The sequence below is a fragment of the Muscardinus avellanarius genome, assembly GCF_963383645.1.
Source record: "Muscardinus avellanarius genome assembly, chromosome: 11".
Classification (NCBI taxonomy): domain Eukaryota; kingdom Metazoa; phylum Chordata; class Mammalia; order Rodentia; family Gliridae; genus Muscardinus; species Muscardinus avellanarius.
In genome coordinates this window covers 103,610,984-103,627,611 of record NC_137797.1, presented here as the reverse complement: position 1 = coordinate 103,627,611, position 16,628 = coordinate 103,610,984, and the positions used below count along the sequence as shown (strand labels likewise).

The window sequence follows — 16,628 nt, the reverse complement described above, 5'->3', positions numbered from 1 at the left end:
ATTCATTTTAGGTCTTTTATCTCAGACTCGAATATATGTATGTATGTACATCTATGTTTCAAAATAAAGAATAAAAAATAGGGCAGGGGATGTAGCTGGGATGTCGAATGCCCCTGGGTTCCATCCCCAGACCTGCAAAAATAAATAAATAAATAAATAAATAAATAGCCAAAAAGAGCTGGGAGTGTACCTCAGAGGTAGATGTCCCTGGTTCAATTCCCAGGACCTTAAATAGAAATAAGATAAAATAAGCTATGTGTGGTGTCACATGTAGTTCCAGCTACCCAGGAGGCTTAGGCAGGAGAATCACTTGAGGCCAGACTGGGCAACCATGGGAAGATTGTGTGTGTGTGTGTGTGTGTGTGTGTGTGTGTGTGTGTGTGTGATGCCAGGGATAGAATCCATGGGCATTCTACCTCTAAGCTCCACTCCCAGCCTGATTTTAATTATTCTTTATTTTAAGCCGGGCGCGGTGGCATACGCTTGTAATCCCTGCGCTTGGGAGGCTGAGACAGGAGGATCGCACGGGTTCGAAGCCAGCCTCAGCTACTTAGTGAGACCCTGTTTCCAAATAAAATATAAAAAAGGCTGGGAGTGTAGCCCGGAGGTAGAAAGCCCTTGGGTTCCATCTCCGGGACCACCAAAAATATATATATATATATTCTTTATTTTGAAACAAGTTCTCATTAAGTAGCTGAGGCTGTCCAAAAACCTTCAGTCCTCCTGTCTCAGCCTCCCAAGTACTGGGATTACAAGCATGTACCACTACGCCCGGCTTGGTGAGATCTTTTCTCAAAAAAAAAAAAAAAAAGTAGTATGTCTTTTCTCTACTGGCTTAAAATGTGACTTTAATCATGTATCGGGTGTCTGAGAATATTTACAGCTATTTTTGGATTCTGCTTTGTTTCATGCTCCATCAGTTTTTAAGCCTAACTCCTATAATTAAACCTAACTCCTATAATTCCTACAGTTTTATATTTATATTTAATTTTAATATACAGTCAGTTATTCCATTTATTTGTGCAGTACTGGGGATGGAACCCAGGGGCATTCTACCTCCAAGCTACACCCCCAGCCTTATTTATTATTCTTTATTTTGAAACAGGGTCTCGCTGAGTTGCAGAGGGCCTCACTAAGGAGCTGAGGCTGGCTTTGAACCTGTGCGATCCTCTTGTCTCAGCCTCCCAAATACTGGGATGACAAGTGTGCGCCAGGATGCCTGGCTGTTTTTGTTTCTTTGTTTCTTTGTTTGTTTGAGGTACTGGGGATTGAACTCAGGGGCATTTTACCTCTGAAATATATCCCAGCCCTATTTTTTATTCTTTATTTTGAAATAGGGTCTAAGTTGCAGAGGGCCTAAGTAGCCGACTATGGCTTTGAACCTGTGATTCTCCTGTTTCAGCCTAAGTACTGGGATTACGAGCGTGCACCACCACGCCCGGCTTTCGGCTGTTTTATTTATTCTTTTATTTTTATTTTTATTTTTTAGGTACAGGGGCATTCTACCGCTGAGCTACACCCCCAGCCCCATTTTTTATTCTTTATTTGGAAACAGGTTCTCACTGAGTTGCAAAGGGCCTAAGTAGTAGCTGAGGCTGTTCTTGAACCGCAATCCTCCTGTCTCAGCCTCCCGAATGCTGGGGGTTACAAGCATGCGCCACCACGCCAGGCTGTTTTGTTTATTTTTAAAAAAGCATCTCAGGACTGGGTGGAGGAATTAAGGTGCCCTCTTTGGGTACATTACCAAAGCCACTTTTTCCGAGCAGACCTGCACTATGTGTGCTAGAAGGCAGGTGCCCCTTCCTCCACTCACGGCCCGTTGAGAAGGACAACTAGATTTGGGGCCACGCACCTCCTTAGCAGGTCTCCTTTGTGCAGTACACGACCTTAAATGGCCGTCCCGGCTGATCCACGGCCACCCTGTAGTTAAGTAAAATGGATGAAATGGGGGGAGGTTACACCCAGCAGTGCACAAACCTGCTTTATGCAGATAATTATAGGATAAGATGCCAGTTGGAACATTAGTTATTCTTAAAGTCAGCCTAATAGAAGGTGACCATTGCTGAAAAAGAGCACCCAGCCGGATCATTTCAAGGATCGACCGCAACAGACCTAAAAGGCTGGCAACACTACAGATAAAGATCTCAGCTCATTAAATATATTCTCTCCAAAGACTTAAGTTCAGTTAACAGTCACACAATGTGAATGTTTAATGTGGCTCTCTACTAGTTAACAAGCAGTTTCTCAGAACTCCTATTCAGCTTATCACACTGAAAACTGTTCTCCATCCCCGTGAGCGTGCGTGTGCACACGCACGCGTGTTACAGATTGAACCCCCCGGGGGAGCAATCTACCTCCCGCCCTTTTTATTTTTGTTTTGTTTTGAAACAGGTTCTCACTGCGTTGCTCAGTCTTGCTGAGTGGCTGGGCTGGCCTGGAACCTGCGGCCTGCCTCAGCCTCTCGGGCTCGGGGACTGCAGGTGTGCGCCCCGCGCCCGGCTCGCCAGTGTTTATGGATGAAAAGCAGTGGGAGGTTAGAGTCTCAAGGTGGCTCAGAGAGTGGGCAGGGCCGGCTCCTGTCCAAACCCACACTACTGTCTACTATGCTTAGCTCGCTCACACGGACACTTCAGCGTTATGAAAGACGCTTTGCCAAGCCTCTGGTGAAGATATTTTATTTTTCATAAAAATATAATTGTACAATGCTCTTCGGAGAAAGAAAAGTTCCTTCAATTCCCCCAAATACCATGTGGGTTTAATAATTCCTCCTTTATAAAACAAGTATATAATTGATAGGATGCAACCCATTTCTTAAGAAACATAGAATTTGTCTTTAATTTCATTTGTCCTTAACTAAAGGTAAGTCCAGTTCACACCTGCGAGTTCTGTAACCAGCCCAATCAAATCGATCACAATTCAAGGATGATAAAATAAAGCGCAAAGTGGTGGGGCGGAGATAGCTGCGGCCTCTGGCGTGTGAGGCTGGGAAGATGTCGGATGGCAGAGGAGCGAAGCCACCAACGCCAGCTCCATCCTCACTCCGCCTGCGGAGGCTCGTCCATGGTGCGCCCGCTTCTCTTGCTTCTCTTGGATGTGGGATGCTGATGTTAAAATTGACAGAATCTGACTGGTCTAGGTACACATATTTCCCCTTACCTTTCTCTCTTTGGGGCAAAAAAAGAAAAAAAAAAAAAGCCAAGAAAGCTTTGCGCTGCCCACTCGGAGGGCAGGAGCCCGGCTCCATCCCTGGGCACCGGTCCCTCCACCCTGCCCCGCTGACGCCCCCGGGGAGGGGGACACCGGTGCGGGCGCCTTCGCCAGGCCAGTGGGAACGCTGCAGCTGTTTGATGGGTGACATGTTTAAACTCGCTCCGAAGTAGCCAAAGCCCACAGCCAGCAAAATACCCGAAGTCGTCAAAACGCCCTTTTCAAGACCGAGGAACATTCTCTTGGTTTGATCTACTCCAAAATACCAAACAGGCAGGTTCAGGAATAAACTCAAATGAACTGTAATTTACTTTCACCCCAAATTATATGTCCTCTACTAAGGACAAACACTGCCCTCGTGCAGACACGGGGGAGAGAAGAAGCACAAGTGACCCTGTCGTTCAGAATGACAACCGGGGTAGAGCCTTCAGTTCAAGCGCGACGTCCAAGGAGGAGCCGCTCGCTGTGGAATGTTCGCTGGGAAAACAGCTCTTTTGGGGAATTCAAAAGGTACTGGAACAAAGCAACGTAAAGTCAGTCTTGGGTTGTTTTGCAAAGTCAAAATATACAATTGAGTAGACGCGCTGGCAAAAACATACCCATTACAATCTGAGCTGTATTTAAAACACATTCTGAAGGTCTGAATATAAACAATCTTTTATCTACACGTATGGTCCTAAGAAGACATTAAATACCCTTAAACTCCCAATCCTCCCAAACACAGAGAGACCCAAGGAGCGGGGCTGGAGGTCTGTCAGTAGTCACACGCGCCCAGGCTGGAGACGAGCCGCAACCTAAGCGCAGGGGGCTCTGGGGACTTGCGGGGGGGGGCGGGGAGAAGGGGAGCGTCTCCCAACCTTAAACTACGTGGTCCGCCTCATGCCCCACCTCCAAGACAGCCCGACTGTGTTGCCTCTTATAAAGTTGTCAGCCTACAAAAACAATTCCAAATATCTGCAGTTATAATGTGGCGGCAACCCTGGGAGCAGCCGCCGGGTGTGGCCCTCCGCCTGGTGGTCAGGGGCGAGGGACGCGTGGCCGGCGTGTTTCCTTCTGGCCCCGCGCCCCTCTGCACATTCATGGGGAGACACACGTCAGAGAGACATCGAGGCTTCTGCTTGTGGCTGCGGCCATTGGAGTCGCCAGCCGGTTGACCCTGGGCCTGTCCAGACCTCAGGGCGGACACTCAACCTCGCAGGCAGCCCGTCCATCCTCTCCTGGGGTCGGGTGGGGTGGGGCTGCCTCGGGACCCTGGGCTCTGCGGGCTCTGCGGGCGGGTACCGCTCGGCCACAGCCCGCCCGCGTCCGATTATCTTCCGAAAAATTCTTCGATTTAGTAGAGTACACACACACACACACAATGCGTGTGAACATTCACTCCTGTCCTCCCCACACACACACATTCAAGAGAAACACGCACACACATCCGTACATACGCTAGGTCGTCACGCAATGTATACTGCTGAAATGCCTGAAAGGTTGCTTCTTGTTTAAAAATAAAATTTGACTAGTTGTCCTCCAAGAACGGATTTGGCCCTAGCGAACTTTTATAAATACAGTTTGAAAAGACAGCAACAAAAGTCTTAAACAGAGGCTGTCTTGAGGGTTTTCTTAACGGACTTTTAAAAAACATCCATTATTGAAAACAGGCATTACAACTATGGATTATAAAAATAGAAGTGTATATATTTGTTAATACATATTCACAGCTTATGCTGGAATGGCTCGCAGGAGAAATCATGTTTCATGCAGAAAATAAACATTACTCAAGTAAATATAAAGAAATAATATTAGGTCCAGAAAGGCTGAGAACTTACAGTTGACAATCAGCCCATTTGGTTTCTCTGTGTAGGGCAATCAAAACCATGAAAGGAGGTAAAACCTAAACACACACACACGATGACATGGATTCCATGGAAAGAATATAAATTAACCACAGCTGTGTGGCGCGAAGGTGCAAAAAATACAATCTTCACCCATTTTTCTCTACTCCTGTGCTTTCAAGCATCACAGCATAATAAATGCCAGGGGCAGCAGTACAGAACAGGTCTGCATAGAAATTTTCTAAGTGTCGAAAATTAAAGCAAGATCTTCTGAGATCTATGATCACACATGTTAGTAACATTGCAGGCTTACAGAGATGTCTACTGAGCACTAGGTAGTAACTGGAGCCTAGAGGGACAATGGCGTCCCTTCCTCCCCCAGGGAATTAGAATATTGGCTTCAATCACTGGATCATTACTTCTGTGGTCTTCACCCTGAAAAACAAGCCAAACGTGCCAACATAAGCATGCTAAGTACGTGCCCGACCATGGAGCCACCCCACCAGCCCAAGAAGTAGAATTCTTTACCACAATTAGTGGAGTAAATGTTTAAGATAAATATAAGCAAAAGTACTCTGTAAGTTGGAAATAAGAACACCAATAAAAGGTAGTAGCTGGGCATGGTGGCACACACTATAATCCCAGTCCTTGGGAGCTAAGGCAGGAGGATCACAGGTTCGAGGCCAGCCTCAGCAACTTAGTGAGACCCTATATCAAAGTAGGGCTGGGTGTGTAGCTCAGAGGTAGAATGCCCTCGGGTTGAATCCTCAGTGCCAACAATAACAAAGGGGTAGCATTATTTTTATGATCTTTTTATATATATAGTATTAGGGATTGAACCCAAAGGCCTTCTACTTCTGAGCTCTACCCCAGCCCTATTTTATTTTATTTTTTATATTTGGAAAGAGGGTCTCACTAAGATGCAGAGGGCCTCACAATGTGGCTGAGGCTGGCTGTGAACCTGCGGTCCTCCTCGTTCAGACTCCCAAATGCTGGGATTACAGGTGTGCGCCGCCGTGTGCAGTTTAAAGATCCTCGTAAATTTATCAGCTGCTCCTCACAGACCTCGTGTCAGGTGCAGGAATCGAGTGCTGTTTCGCTAGCTTCTCAGTATCCTACGAATGACACCAGTGTCTCGTGTTTTTGAAGATGAGGGAGCAGTGGACAGAGGCCCTGCCTGAGCGGCGCTCACATGGCCGCCCCCGGCTTCACTCACAGGGGCTGTCGTTGGCGTCCGTCTTCCCAGCCTTGATGTATCTGCTTGGGGTCTGCTGAGGCTTGCCCTGCTCTTCCCCAGTGAGGAGGGCCTTTATTTCAGACGGGATTTTTCCTTGGTCCATTGCCAGGCACCACTGCTTGTACTGAAATGTATGAAATATTTTTAAGTAAATGGTTTACAGTCAGAGTTCAGGAACCACTGGAAAAAATCTCAGACACGAGAATCTTAGACACACGACGACCAGTCAAGCTGGCTGGTAGCATCCCCACTCTGCGCATTTCCTATTTATCACCTGGGGCAGATGTGCGATCTGCCATCCTTCACAGAGGCTGGGAAAACTGCCACTGAAGCTCCTGACGCGCGGGAGTGGCGCCCAGGCCAGAGAGGCCCCTCTGAGTAGAGGGCTCTCTCCCCACCGTGCCACCAGTTGAAATGCGTCTCAGCTTTATTACTGTCATAGCATTATTTCTATGCCCCAAATAAACAGGCTTTAGTAATTTCTTTGTTTCCTCTTTTACAAACATTCACTAAACACCCACCAGATAGCAGAGGGATGCACTGGCATCAGGTGTCTGACGGCAGATGTGTGCCTTTCTCCAGAGTGTGCATTATTATTTGAGGTGATGCAAAGATGAAGCAAACTAAACAGGCTGCCCCCGAGTAACGCGCACGGCAGAAGGTAAAAAATAATTTCTACCTGGTGAGGCCCTCCCAACTTACTGAGACCCTGTCGCAAAATAAAGAATAAAAAAATAGGGCTGGGGTAGAGTTCAGAGGTAGAATGCCCCTGGGTTCCATCCCCAGTACCGACAAAAAAACAAAACAACAACAACAAAAAAAAACACACAAAAAAACTGAATAGCATCTCTCTAGATAATATACACACTAGTCATGCCCCTGACCTATCACTTCTAAATGAGGTAGTCTGCCCCACGTTGGCAGTCATCACCTCTCTTCTGCCCCTGGGTTCCATCCCCAGTACCGACAAAAAAACAAAACAACAAAAAAAAAAAAAAAAAAAAAAAAACTGAATAGCATCTCTCTAGATAATATACACACTAGTCATGCCCCTGACCTATCACTTCTAAATGAGGTAGTCTGCCCCACGTTGGCAGTCATCACCTCTCTTCTGCCCTTAGCCTCCTCCCTGAGCTCAGAGGAATGACATTTTAATTATTTACATTTCTATAGGCACTGCCCAAAGTCTGAATGAATGAAACATGTAACATAAATACACTTAAACGCAGATGCTATATTATGCAGTCACATAGTGTTACACTGCTTTTTTCACTCAGCAATATATTGTGAAGACGTTTCTACGTCAGCAGCTATATATATGTGCATTGTGATTTTATTTTTTTTACTGGCTACAAAGTAGTCCGATATTTAGAGTCAGTATAATTTCTTTCACTCAGAGAGCTGTTCATCTGGACCCCTTTCCATTTTCCCCCATCCTGAAGGACCCCTCAGTAAAACAGTCCTGTCGATTCTGCCACATCAGCTGGGTATAAAAATGCCTGTTGCTTACAGCCTCGCCAGCCGATTAACGTTCTTGCCCATGTTCACCAACTGGATAATGAAAACCGGTAGCTTCGTGTTTTAACATACACTCATTTGCCAAGTTCAGGTTGAATTATTTCATGTGTTTACTGAAAGAACTTACCATTTCCAGTTCCTCTCTGAGGGCACATATAGCTCTTTCTCGACTAGAAACCAGCTCTTCCAGGTACTGGTATCTCAGCTTTTTCCGGGCCCGGCACTCCCTCGCACTCTGCCGGCTCCTCTCGAGTTTGGCTTTCAAGTCGATTTTTGCTGGCTTCCGGCCACGCTTACCCGGCTTCTTTACTTTGCCTCCAACCACCTTCAGCAAGAGAGAAAATAAACTGTTTTTTCCTCTTAGTTCTCTATATCACAAAGAGGCTACGGCCACTTATTAGCAAAGAGAACAGTTTCCAGTACTCAGTTCTTTCTTTTTTATCCCCTTTGGTTTTGGTGTGTGTGTGTGTGTGTGTGTGTCTCGCAGGGGATTAAACCCGGTGCCTTTCTACCTCCAGGCTACATTCTCAGCCCTATTTTATATTTTATTTGGAAACAGGGTCTCACTAAATTGCTGAGAGCCTAACTATCACAAGTAGTGGAGGCTAGCTTTGAATCTGCACGATCCTCCGGTCTCAGCCTCCCAAGTACTGGGATTACAAGCATGCACCACCATGCCGGCTTCCTTCTTATTTCTAAACGATACAATATCCTCTTCTCCTCTCTCTCTCTCTCTCTCTCTCTCTCTCTCTCTCTCTCTCTCTCACTCTCACTCTCACTCTCACTCTCTTTTTGTGGTACTGTGGGTGGAACCCAGGGGTTTTTCTACCTCTGGGCTATACTTCCAGATATATTTTATTCTTTATTTGGAAACAGGGTCTCACTAAGTAGCTGAGGCTGGCTTCGAACCTGTGAGATCCTCCTGTCTCAGCCTCCCAAGTGCTGGGATTACAAGTGTGCGCCACCATGCCCGGCAAAAATTTTTATAATTACCTTGACAAAATTACATTAAAATAAGCAAAATAATATTCAAATTTAAAGTTCCTTATGATCTCAACATTACAAAACAATACATAGGCAGGACGTGGCAGCACACACCTGTAATCCCAATACTTGGGGGCTGAAGTAGGAGGACTGCAGGATTGAGGCCAGCCTCAGCAACTTAGCGAGGCCCTCAGATATGTAGTGAGACTCTGTTTCAAAATAAAAAATTATAAGCAGGGTGTGGTGGTGCACATTTATAATCCTAATACTTGGGAGGCTGAGACAGGAGGATGCAAGTGCTAGGTATGCGCGGTAAGTAAAAAAGCAGCGAGAGAGACCAGGCAGCAGGGTACCAGTTTTATGGCGGTCCTCTCGGGGATGGGAGGCTGGACAGTCCCGAAGACCTATGGGCCCATCCGAGGATAGAGGAAAAATGCCTCTCTTTTTAAGGTATACGTCTTGCGGGTAGGACTAAGCGTGGAAATGCTGCTTCTCTCGCTATCGCCTGCCTCACGATATCGCCCGCCTCAAGATACTGCCCGCCAGCCTGCCTAGCAGAGTTGTCCCCTCCTCCAGGGTTCCGCCTCCTGCGGGGTAGGGGGGAGGGACCTGACTTGTCAGCAAGTTCACAGCCAGCCTCAGCTACTTCGTGAGGCACTCTGCAACTCCCTGAGACCCTGTTTCAAGATAAAGAATAAAGAAAAATAGGACTGGGGGTGTAGCTCATAGGTAGAATGCCCCTGGGCTGAATCTCCTACTTTGCAAAAATAAAAAAATAAATAAATAAATAAATAAATAAATGGGCTAGGTGTATACCTCAGCAGTAGACTGGCCCTGGGTTCAATCCTCTGTTCCAAATAAACAAACAAACAAATAAATAAATAAATAATAAAATAGAGCTAGGTGTGTAACTCAGATTTAGAATGTCCCTAGGTTCAATCTCTAGTACCACCAAAAAAAAAAGAAAACAATACATAGAAGTTAATAAAGTCAATGAATTAGAAAAACATATAATATGTATGTGAAATTATATGAATATATAAGTAAATATGTATCCTAAATAACTTAGCTAGAAATTCCCTCTTTAAATTCCCAGGACCTAAAGGAGCACGCAGGAAGTCTGAGGTCTCCAGGCAGCTGTCTCAGCGGTACTCCTAGCCCGGGTAGGTCGCGATGCCCGCCTCTGCAGGGGTGTCACGAAACATCCCCTCACCGCTCTCTCGTCCAGTCCCCTGCCGGGGCACAGTGTTCAGTGACTGGAGAAGCAATTTAACCTTTCTTACTGTTTAGCTTTGAAACATTTCCAAGTTCTTATACAAGACATAACCACGAGGTAAAGATGGGTAGGTGCTAACACACGACCTGAACCTGCACACCAAGTAAAGGTTCTCTGAAGCTCTCGCTGTGGGAGGGCGCTTATCGAATAATGCCACTGTCCAGACCTTTCCTGGGAGGTCTCCTGGGCCGGTTTATAAGCTGTAACACACCGTGTCTCGTTACTTTAGAGCTACACAGGACTCCTTAGATCCACAAACAGTGTGACTGTCTGCCTCACTAATTCATGAAGTTCTGGAGGATGCCTAGCTTTTCCTGAAAATCACCCTCAGAGAAAGGGGTGGAGTTCAGTGGTAGCTCAAGGGCTTTTCACCTGCATGGGGCTCTGCGTTCAGACCCCAGCACCAACACGGCCTTTATTCCCCTTGTGCAACAGGAATAGTGATCAGGCTTTAAAGGCAGTTCTAAAAGAGAGGATGCAAAACTCAAGCACTGGCAAATTACTGAAATGAATGCAGAAGCCTTTCCAGGTAACAAATCTCATTATTCATCTGAATATAAAAATTCTGGCCGGGCGCAGTGGAGCATGCTTGTAATCCCCACGCTTGGGAGGCCGAGACAGGAGGATCGCGCTGGCTTAAGAGACCCTGTTTCTGAATAAAAATATAAATAGGTCTGGGAGTGTAGCCCGGAGGTAGAAGGGTTCCATCCCCAGTACCACCAAAAAAAAAAAAATTCTGGTTTGTTGGAAATCATTATTATTAAAACATATACCAACAAACCGAGTGCCCTAGGAAGATCAGTCATTATTAAGTAGAATGGCCGGGTTAAAAAATAATTTAGGTGAGCATCATGGTGCAAACCTGTAATCCCAGTGCTTGGAAGACTGAGACAGGAGGATAGCAGGCTTGAAACTAATCTCAGTAAGTGGCGAGGCCTCAGCAACCTAGTGAGAACTGTTTAAAAATAAAAAGTAAAAAGGGCTGGGGGTGCAACTCAGTTGTAGAACACCCCGTATTAATCAGCTACATTTACCGGATCCCATTCATCTCATGTCAGCTAACCACTGTTTCTAGCATTTTCTTTTTTATTTTTATTGGTTCACCGTAATTATACATTATAATGAGGCAGAGAGTGATAGAAATATTCGTGCACACGACACTGTGTGTTTCTAGCATTTTCTAGCACGGCTGTGACAGGAGGCAGGCTATTCCAAGGTCTGGGTTAAGGGAGATAGGAACCGTTTCAACCACCATCGACCCGCTGCTTCAGTACTGCTCCTGAGTAAGTTTCAAACGCTTTTCAAAAGCTGATTATTGTAAAGCTCTTCTATTCTGTATCATCAGTGTTTTATTCCTATATAACAATATATCCAGGCTGGAGTGCAGCGCAGGGACCAAGTGCTTGCCAAGCATGCACGAGGCCCCGGGTCCATCCCCAGCACCACACCCACACACAAACTCGAAAACAACCAAGGAGCCAGGTGTGAGGGTGCTCACCTGTGACCCCAGGACTTGGAGGCTGAGACAGGGGCACCGCGGGTTCGTGGCCAGCCTCAGCTACTTAGTGAGGCCCTCTGCAACTTAAGGAGACGCGTTTCAAATTAAATATGAAATAGGGCTGGGGAAGTGAGGCTCAGAGACACAATGCCCCTGGATTCAGCCCCTAGCACCCCAAAATAAAATAAGAAGCAATGCTAGTATAGCATAAATCCAAGGTGTACAGGTGAGCCTCAAACCTTCAATCCCCATCTCAGCCTCCAAAGTGCTGGGATTACAGATGTGTGCCACCATACCCGAAAACACCTCTTCTTTTACTTTTTATTTTTGCGGGTCTGGGGATGAAACCCAGGGTCATTCAATCTCTGAGCTACATATCCTGCCCTTTTTTTATTCTTTATTTTAAAACAGGTCTCACCGAGTTGCAGAGGGCCTCACTAAGTAGCTGAGGCTGTCTGCAAACCGCGATCCTCCAGTCTCAGCCTCCCGAATGCTGGGATTACAAGGGTGCGCCACCACGCCTGGCAACCTCTTCTTGATGTAGTAAAATGAGCCATCAATTATATAACGCTATAATCCAATACCTTGCGTGTTGCTCTTAATTAATTCTGGACTGGCTGCCTTTGAGAAGCACAGTGTACTTTACAGACGTCTTTGATTTTTGAAAGAGCATAATCATAAAAACCAAACAGAAGGTACCACCCTTTGTTTAGTTTTCATGGTACCACCCTTTTAGTTTTAATAGTAGCAAAATACTTAAATTGAAACTATTAAATTGAAACTTCTTCCTTAATTAGAAGGGTACAGTAAATGAGTCCACGGTTTCTGTATTTTCTGTTGTCTCCTATAAAATTACCTGTAAAATCAATCATATGACCATCGCTTCTCTGGCTTTCCTTCAGCAACATACTGAATATTTTGCTTTTGGTACCAGCTGGAGTCTGATGGGTGCACCAGTTTCATGTCTTTCAAAGGATTACTGTATGTCTCTAATACAATAATGTATATAAAAGCACTTTGTAAAGGAAGAAAGTAGTATACAATGCAGGTTAGCAGATTAGCTGCCCTTAACACCTGAACTTTATATATTTCCTATGCCATAGAGATTGAACAAACCAGGAAAGTTAATTGGAAAATAAGAATCAGAGCCGGGTGTGGAGGCGCACGCTTGTTGTCCCAGCATTGGGGAGGCTGAGTCAGGAGGATCGCGGTTCGCGGCCAGCCTCAGCTACAAACTGAGGCCCTCTGCAACTCAGTGAGACCCTGTTTCAAAATAAAAACTAAAAAATAGGGCTGGGGGTGGAGCTCGGAGGTAGAATGCCCCTGGGTTCCATCTCCAGTGCTGAAAAAAAAAGAAAAAGAAAAAAAGAAAAAGAAAAGAATCAGGAGTTGAAACTGAAATCAACCCCACAAATTCCTCAAATATCTCTGGGCCAGAAAAACATAGTTCCTAATTCATTAAAATTTCAGACTCGTAGGTAGCCACAGTGTTCCTTCTGCTCCCGGCCTTCAGTTTATTCTGTGAGGAAGCATTTTAATATGGTTAAATAAAAGTACTACTTTTTGTGCACCAATACAAATTCCAAGGGGGAAAAAAAAAAGAAAACTCGGAAAGTAACCCAAACATTTAGCTTTTTTTTTTTTCCTGTTCTAATTTTATTCTTATTGACAGAGCCACATGAAAATTTAAACACCTGGCTTTAAAACACTGTTTCTCTCTTTCCTCTAACCATACTCCTCTTTCGCTCCAAGGCACATTTGTGAGCTGAGGATTGTGGGCCCGAAGGAAAACATTCAGAGGACTTGTGTCCCTGCCCGCTGCCTCTAAGAAGAGGAACTCGCTTGCCAGGCGCGGTGGCCGCATCCGTAACCCCAGTGCTTGGGAAAGTGAGACGGGGGATGGCAGGTTCCGGGGCAGCCTTAGTGACACAGAGAGGCCCTGTTTCTAAACTAAAGCATAAAAGGGCTCAGGGTGTGGTTCAGAGGTAGAAAAAGGTAATCTGGATGATATTGGCAAGTTCCTAGAAAAACAACAAGTAGCCAAACAGACTGAAGAAGCAGGAGAGGCCTGAGGTACAGCTCCGGGGGCGAGCACCTGCCAGAATGCGCACGGCCCTGGACGCGTCCCAGCACCGCAAAAAATAAAAGAAGAAAAACAGAGAATCTGATGGGCCTATAACAAAGAGACTGAATTAGTAAGAAAAAAATATCCACAAATAACAGCCAAGGTTCAGGCAACTACACTGGTGAATTCTACCAAACACTTAAGGAATAGACACGCCGGGCGTGGTGGCACACGTTTGTAATCTCAGCATTTGGGAGGCTGAGACCTGAGGACGCCTTCAGCTATTTAGTGAGGCCCTCTGCAACGTAGTGAAACCCTGTTTCAAAATCAAGAATACAAAATAGGGCAGGGGTGTAGCTCAGAAGTCAAATGTCCCTGGGTTCCATCCCCAGTAACACACACACAAAAAAAATAATAATAAAGAATAAGCACCAACTCTTCATAAAATAAGAAGTGGAAGAAAGCAAGCATTTCCCAATTCCTTCCTTGAGGCTAATAGTTGCCTGATACCTAAGCCAAAGTTATCATAGAAACATTACAAAGAATTATGTCTCATGAATATAAATGTGAAAGTTCTCAATAGACACTAAAAGGCTGGACCTAGCATCATTAATAGGATTATCCACCATGACTGAAAGGGATGCACCCTAGGAATGAAGGTTGATTTTGCATCTGGAAATCAATTATTATAATACACCAGAAAAAGCTGGGTGGCGCACGTCAGCAATCCCGGTACTCGAGACTGAGACAGGAGGATCGCAGACTCGAGGCCAGCCTCAGCAATGTAGTGAATTCTACTAAATTCATCGACCTTTTGAGATCCTGTTTCCAAATAAGAAATAAAAAGAGCTAGGGGTGTAGCTCAGAGGTAGAATGCCTCTGAGCTCAATCCCCGGGACCACAAAATACTAACAACAGTAATAATAATACATCAGAAAAAAGGACAAAAACTGTGTATCCATCTCAATAGACTAAAAAAACCTTTTTTTAAAGCACTCAACAAAATCCTTATCCTGCTTACAAGATAAGCTGGGCGTGGTGGCACATGCCTATAGCCCTAGTACTTGGGGGGGCTGAGACAGGAGGACCAGAGGTTTGTGGCCAGCCTCAGCAAGTAGTGAGACTCTCATCAACCTAGTGGGACCCTGTTTCCAAATAAAAATATCAGGCTAGGGGTATAGCTCGGAGATGAAATGCCCTGGGTTTAATCCCCAGTACAAAAAAAAAAAAAAAAAAAAAAAAAAAAGACCATCTAATCACTTCTTCCTGTTGCTAACTTTTCTGCCAGTTTTTCTAATCGGAAGGAGAAAGACAATCAAGTAGGCGTCTCTAAGTTGAATCCACTCCTCCCACTCCTCCCAGGGCCTTACCGTCCACGACCTATTCTTTTTTTTTTTTTTTTTTGTCTTGTTTGGGTGAAACTAGGGATTGAACCCAGGGATGAACATTCTACCTCTGAGCTACACCCCAGCCTAACTATCTATCTATCTATCTATCTATCTTGTGGTACTGGGGATGGAACCCAGGGGAATTCTGCCTCTGAGCCACATCCCTAGCCCTACTTTTTTTATTCTTTATTTTGAAACAGGGTCTCACTGGGTTGCAAAGGGCCTAAGTAGCTGAGGCTGTCCGCAAACCACGATTCTCCATCTCAGCCTTCCAAATGCTGGGATTACAAACGTGCACACTTTTTTTTAAAATTTTGAAATAGGATCTTGCTAAGTTTCTGTGTGCAGGCCTCGAATCTTTGATCCTCCTGTCTTAGCCTCCCAACAGCTGATACTGGTACTAGTATTACAGGTGTGTGCGCTATGCCTGGCTCAGATAATTTTTTGAAGCTGGAGCTAAGTATAAGTTCACCTAAATATGACATATAGATTATGTGATATTACACATGTCATAAACACATTATGTATAATAAATATATTTCTATATGTATATTTGGTACTAAGGATTGAACCCAGAAGTATTCTATTCTAAAGCCACACCCCCAGCCCTATTTTTTTTGTTTTTGTGGTACCAGGGATGGAATCCAGGAGCATTCTACTCTGAGATACAACCCTAGCCCTATTTTGTATTCTTTATTTTGAAACAGGGCCTCACTAAGTAGCTGAGGCTGGCCGAGAACCGTGATCCTCCCATCGCAGCGTCCCAGGGACTCCAGGCGTGCACCCCACTCCTGGCTGTCCTGCACCTTCACCTGAATCTGTTCCCCGTATAGCTCTTGGCACTTTTTGTCCTCGGAGACACAGGTCTGGGTTGGTAAGCCCTGCTCTGAGTTCCTTCGGTGGCGCGGTGGCATCTCCGGCCTTGTTTTTCAAACTCCAGTGGACACGCGGGCCACTCACTGGGCAGCCGTCCAGCTCAGATTCCTGGGCGCCTCCCAGTAATGTGTTCCGCAGATGTCGTCCACACTTCGGAATACTCTGACCCCAAATTCTTTGCCTGGCTTGCCAAGCGTATCATAATCTGGCTCCATCGTCTTTTCTTCCTCATCTCTGACCACGCCTTCGCTGTACCTTCTGTGATAAACTCAGGGGTTAGTAAATTATGCCCCGCGGGCAAGCCCAACCCAGACTGCCCCGTCTTTGTAAATAAAGTTTTATTTGAAGGCAGCCAAGCTCTTCCACTACATTCTGCCTATGGCTCCTTCCGTGATACAATGGTGCGTTTGAATAACTGCAAGAGACCGCACGGCCACAAACATTTACTGTCTGCCCTTTAAGCAAAGTTTACCAGTCCCCGTCTGGCTGCACAAAAATAGTCATTTCCCTGTGCAGTATGCACAGTGCAGTGCCTTCATCTTTCCTCATCCGGGGACTTCCACTCTGTGCCCCCCCCCCCACCGTGGTACTGGGGATGGAACCCAGGGCATTCTACCTCCCAGCTACACTCCAGCCCTATTTTTATTCTTTATTTTGAAACAGGGTCTCACTGAGTTGCAGAGGGCCTCACTAAGTAGCTGAAGCTGTCCTCGAACTGCGATCCTCCTGTCTCAGTCTCCCGGTTACTGGGATTAC

At 45.6% G+C, this 16,628-nt stretch overlaps 1 protein-coding gene across 1 annotated transcript; it reads right to left on the bottom strand.

Annotated features, from left to right (window-relative positions):
* Positions 1 to 6,238: 6,238 nt before the first annotated feature.
* CREBL2 (cAMP responsive element binding protein like 2) lies at positions 6,239 to 16,087 on the bottom strand (the record flags this gene model as incomplete). Its single annotated transcript, XM_080705036.1, has 5 exons — positions 6,239 to 6,391; positions 7,913 to 8,110; positions 9,123 to 9,173; positions 9,284 to 9,356; positions 15,957 to 16,087. The coding sequence occupies 5 exons, from the start codon at positions 16,085 to 16,087 to the stop codon at positions 6,239 to 6,241; spliced, it is 606 nt and encodes a 201-aa protein (XP_080561162.1).
* Positions 16,088 to 16,628: the final 541 nt, after the last annotated feature.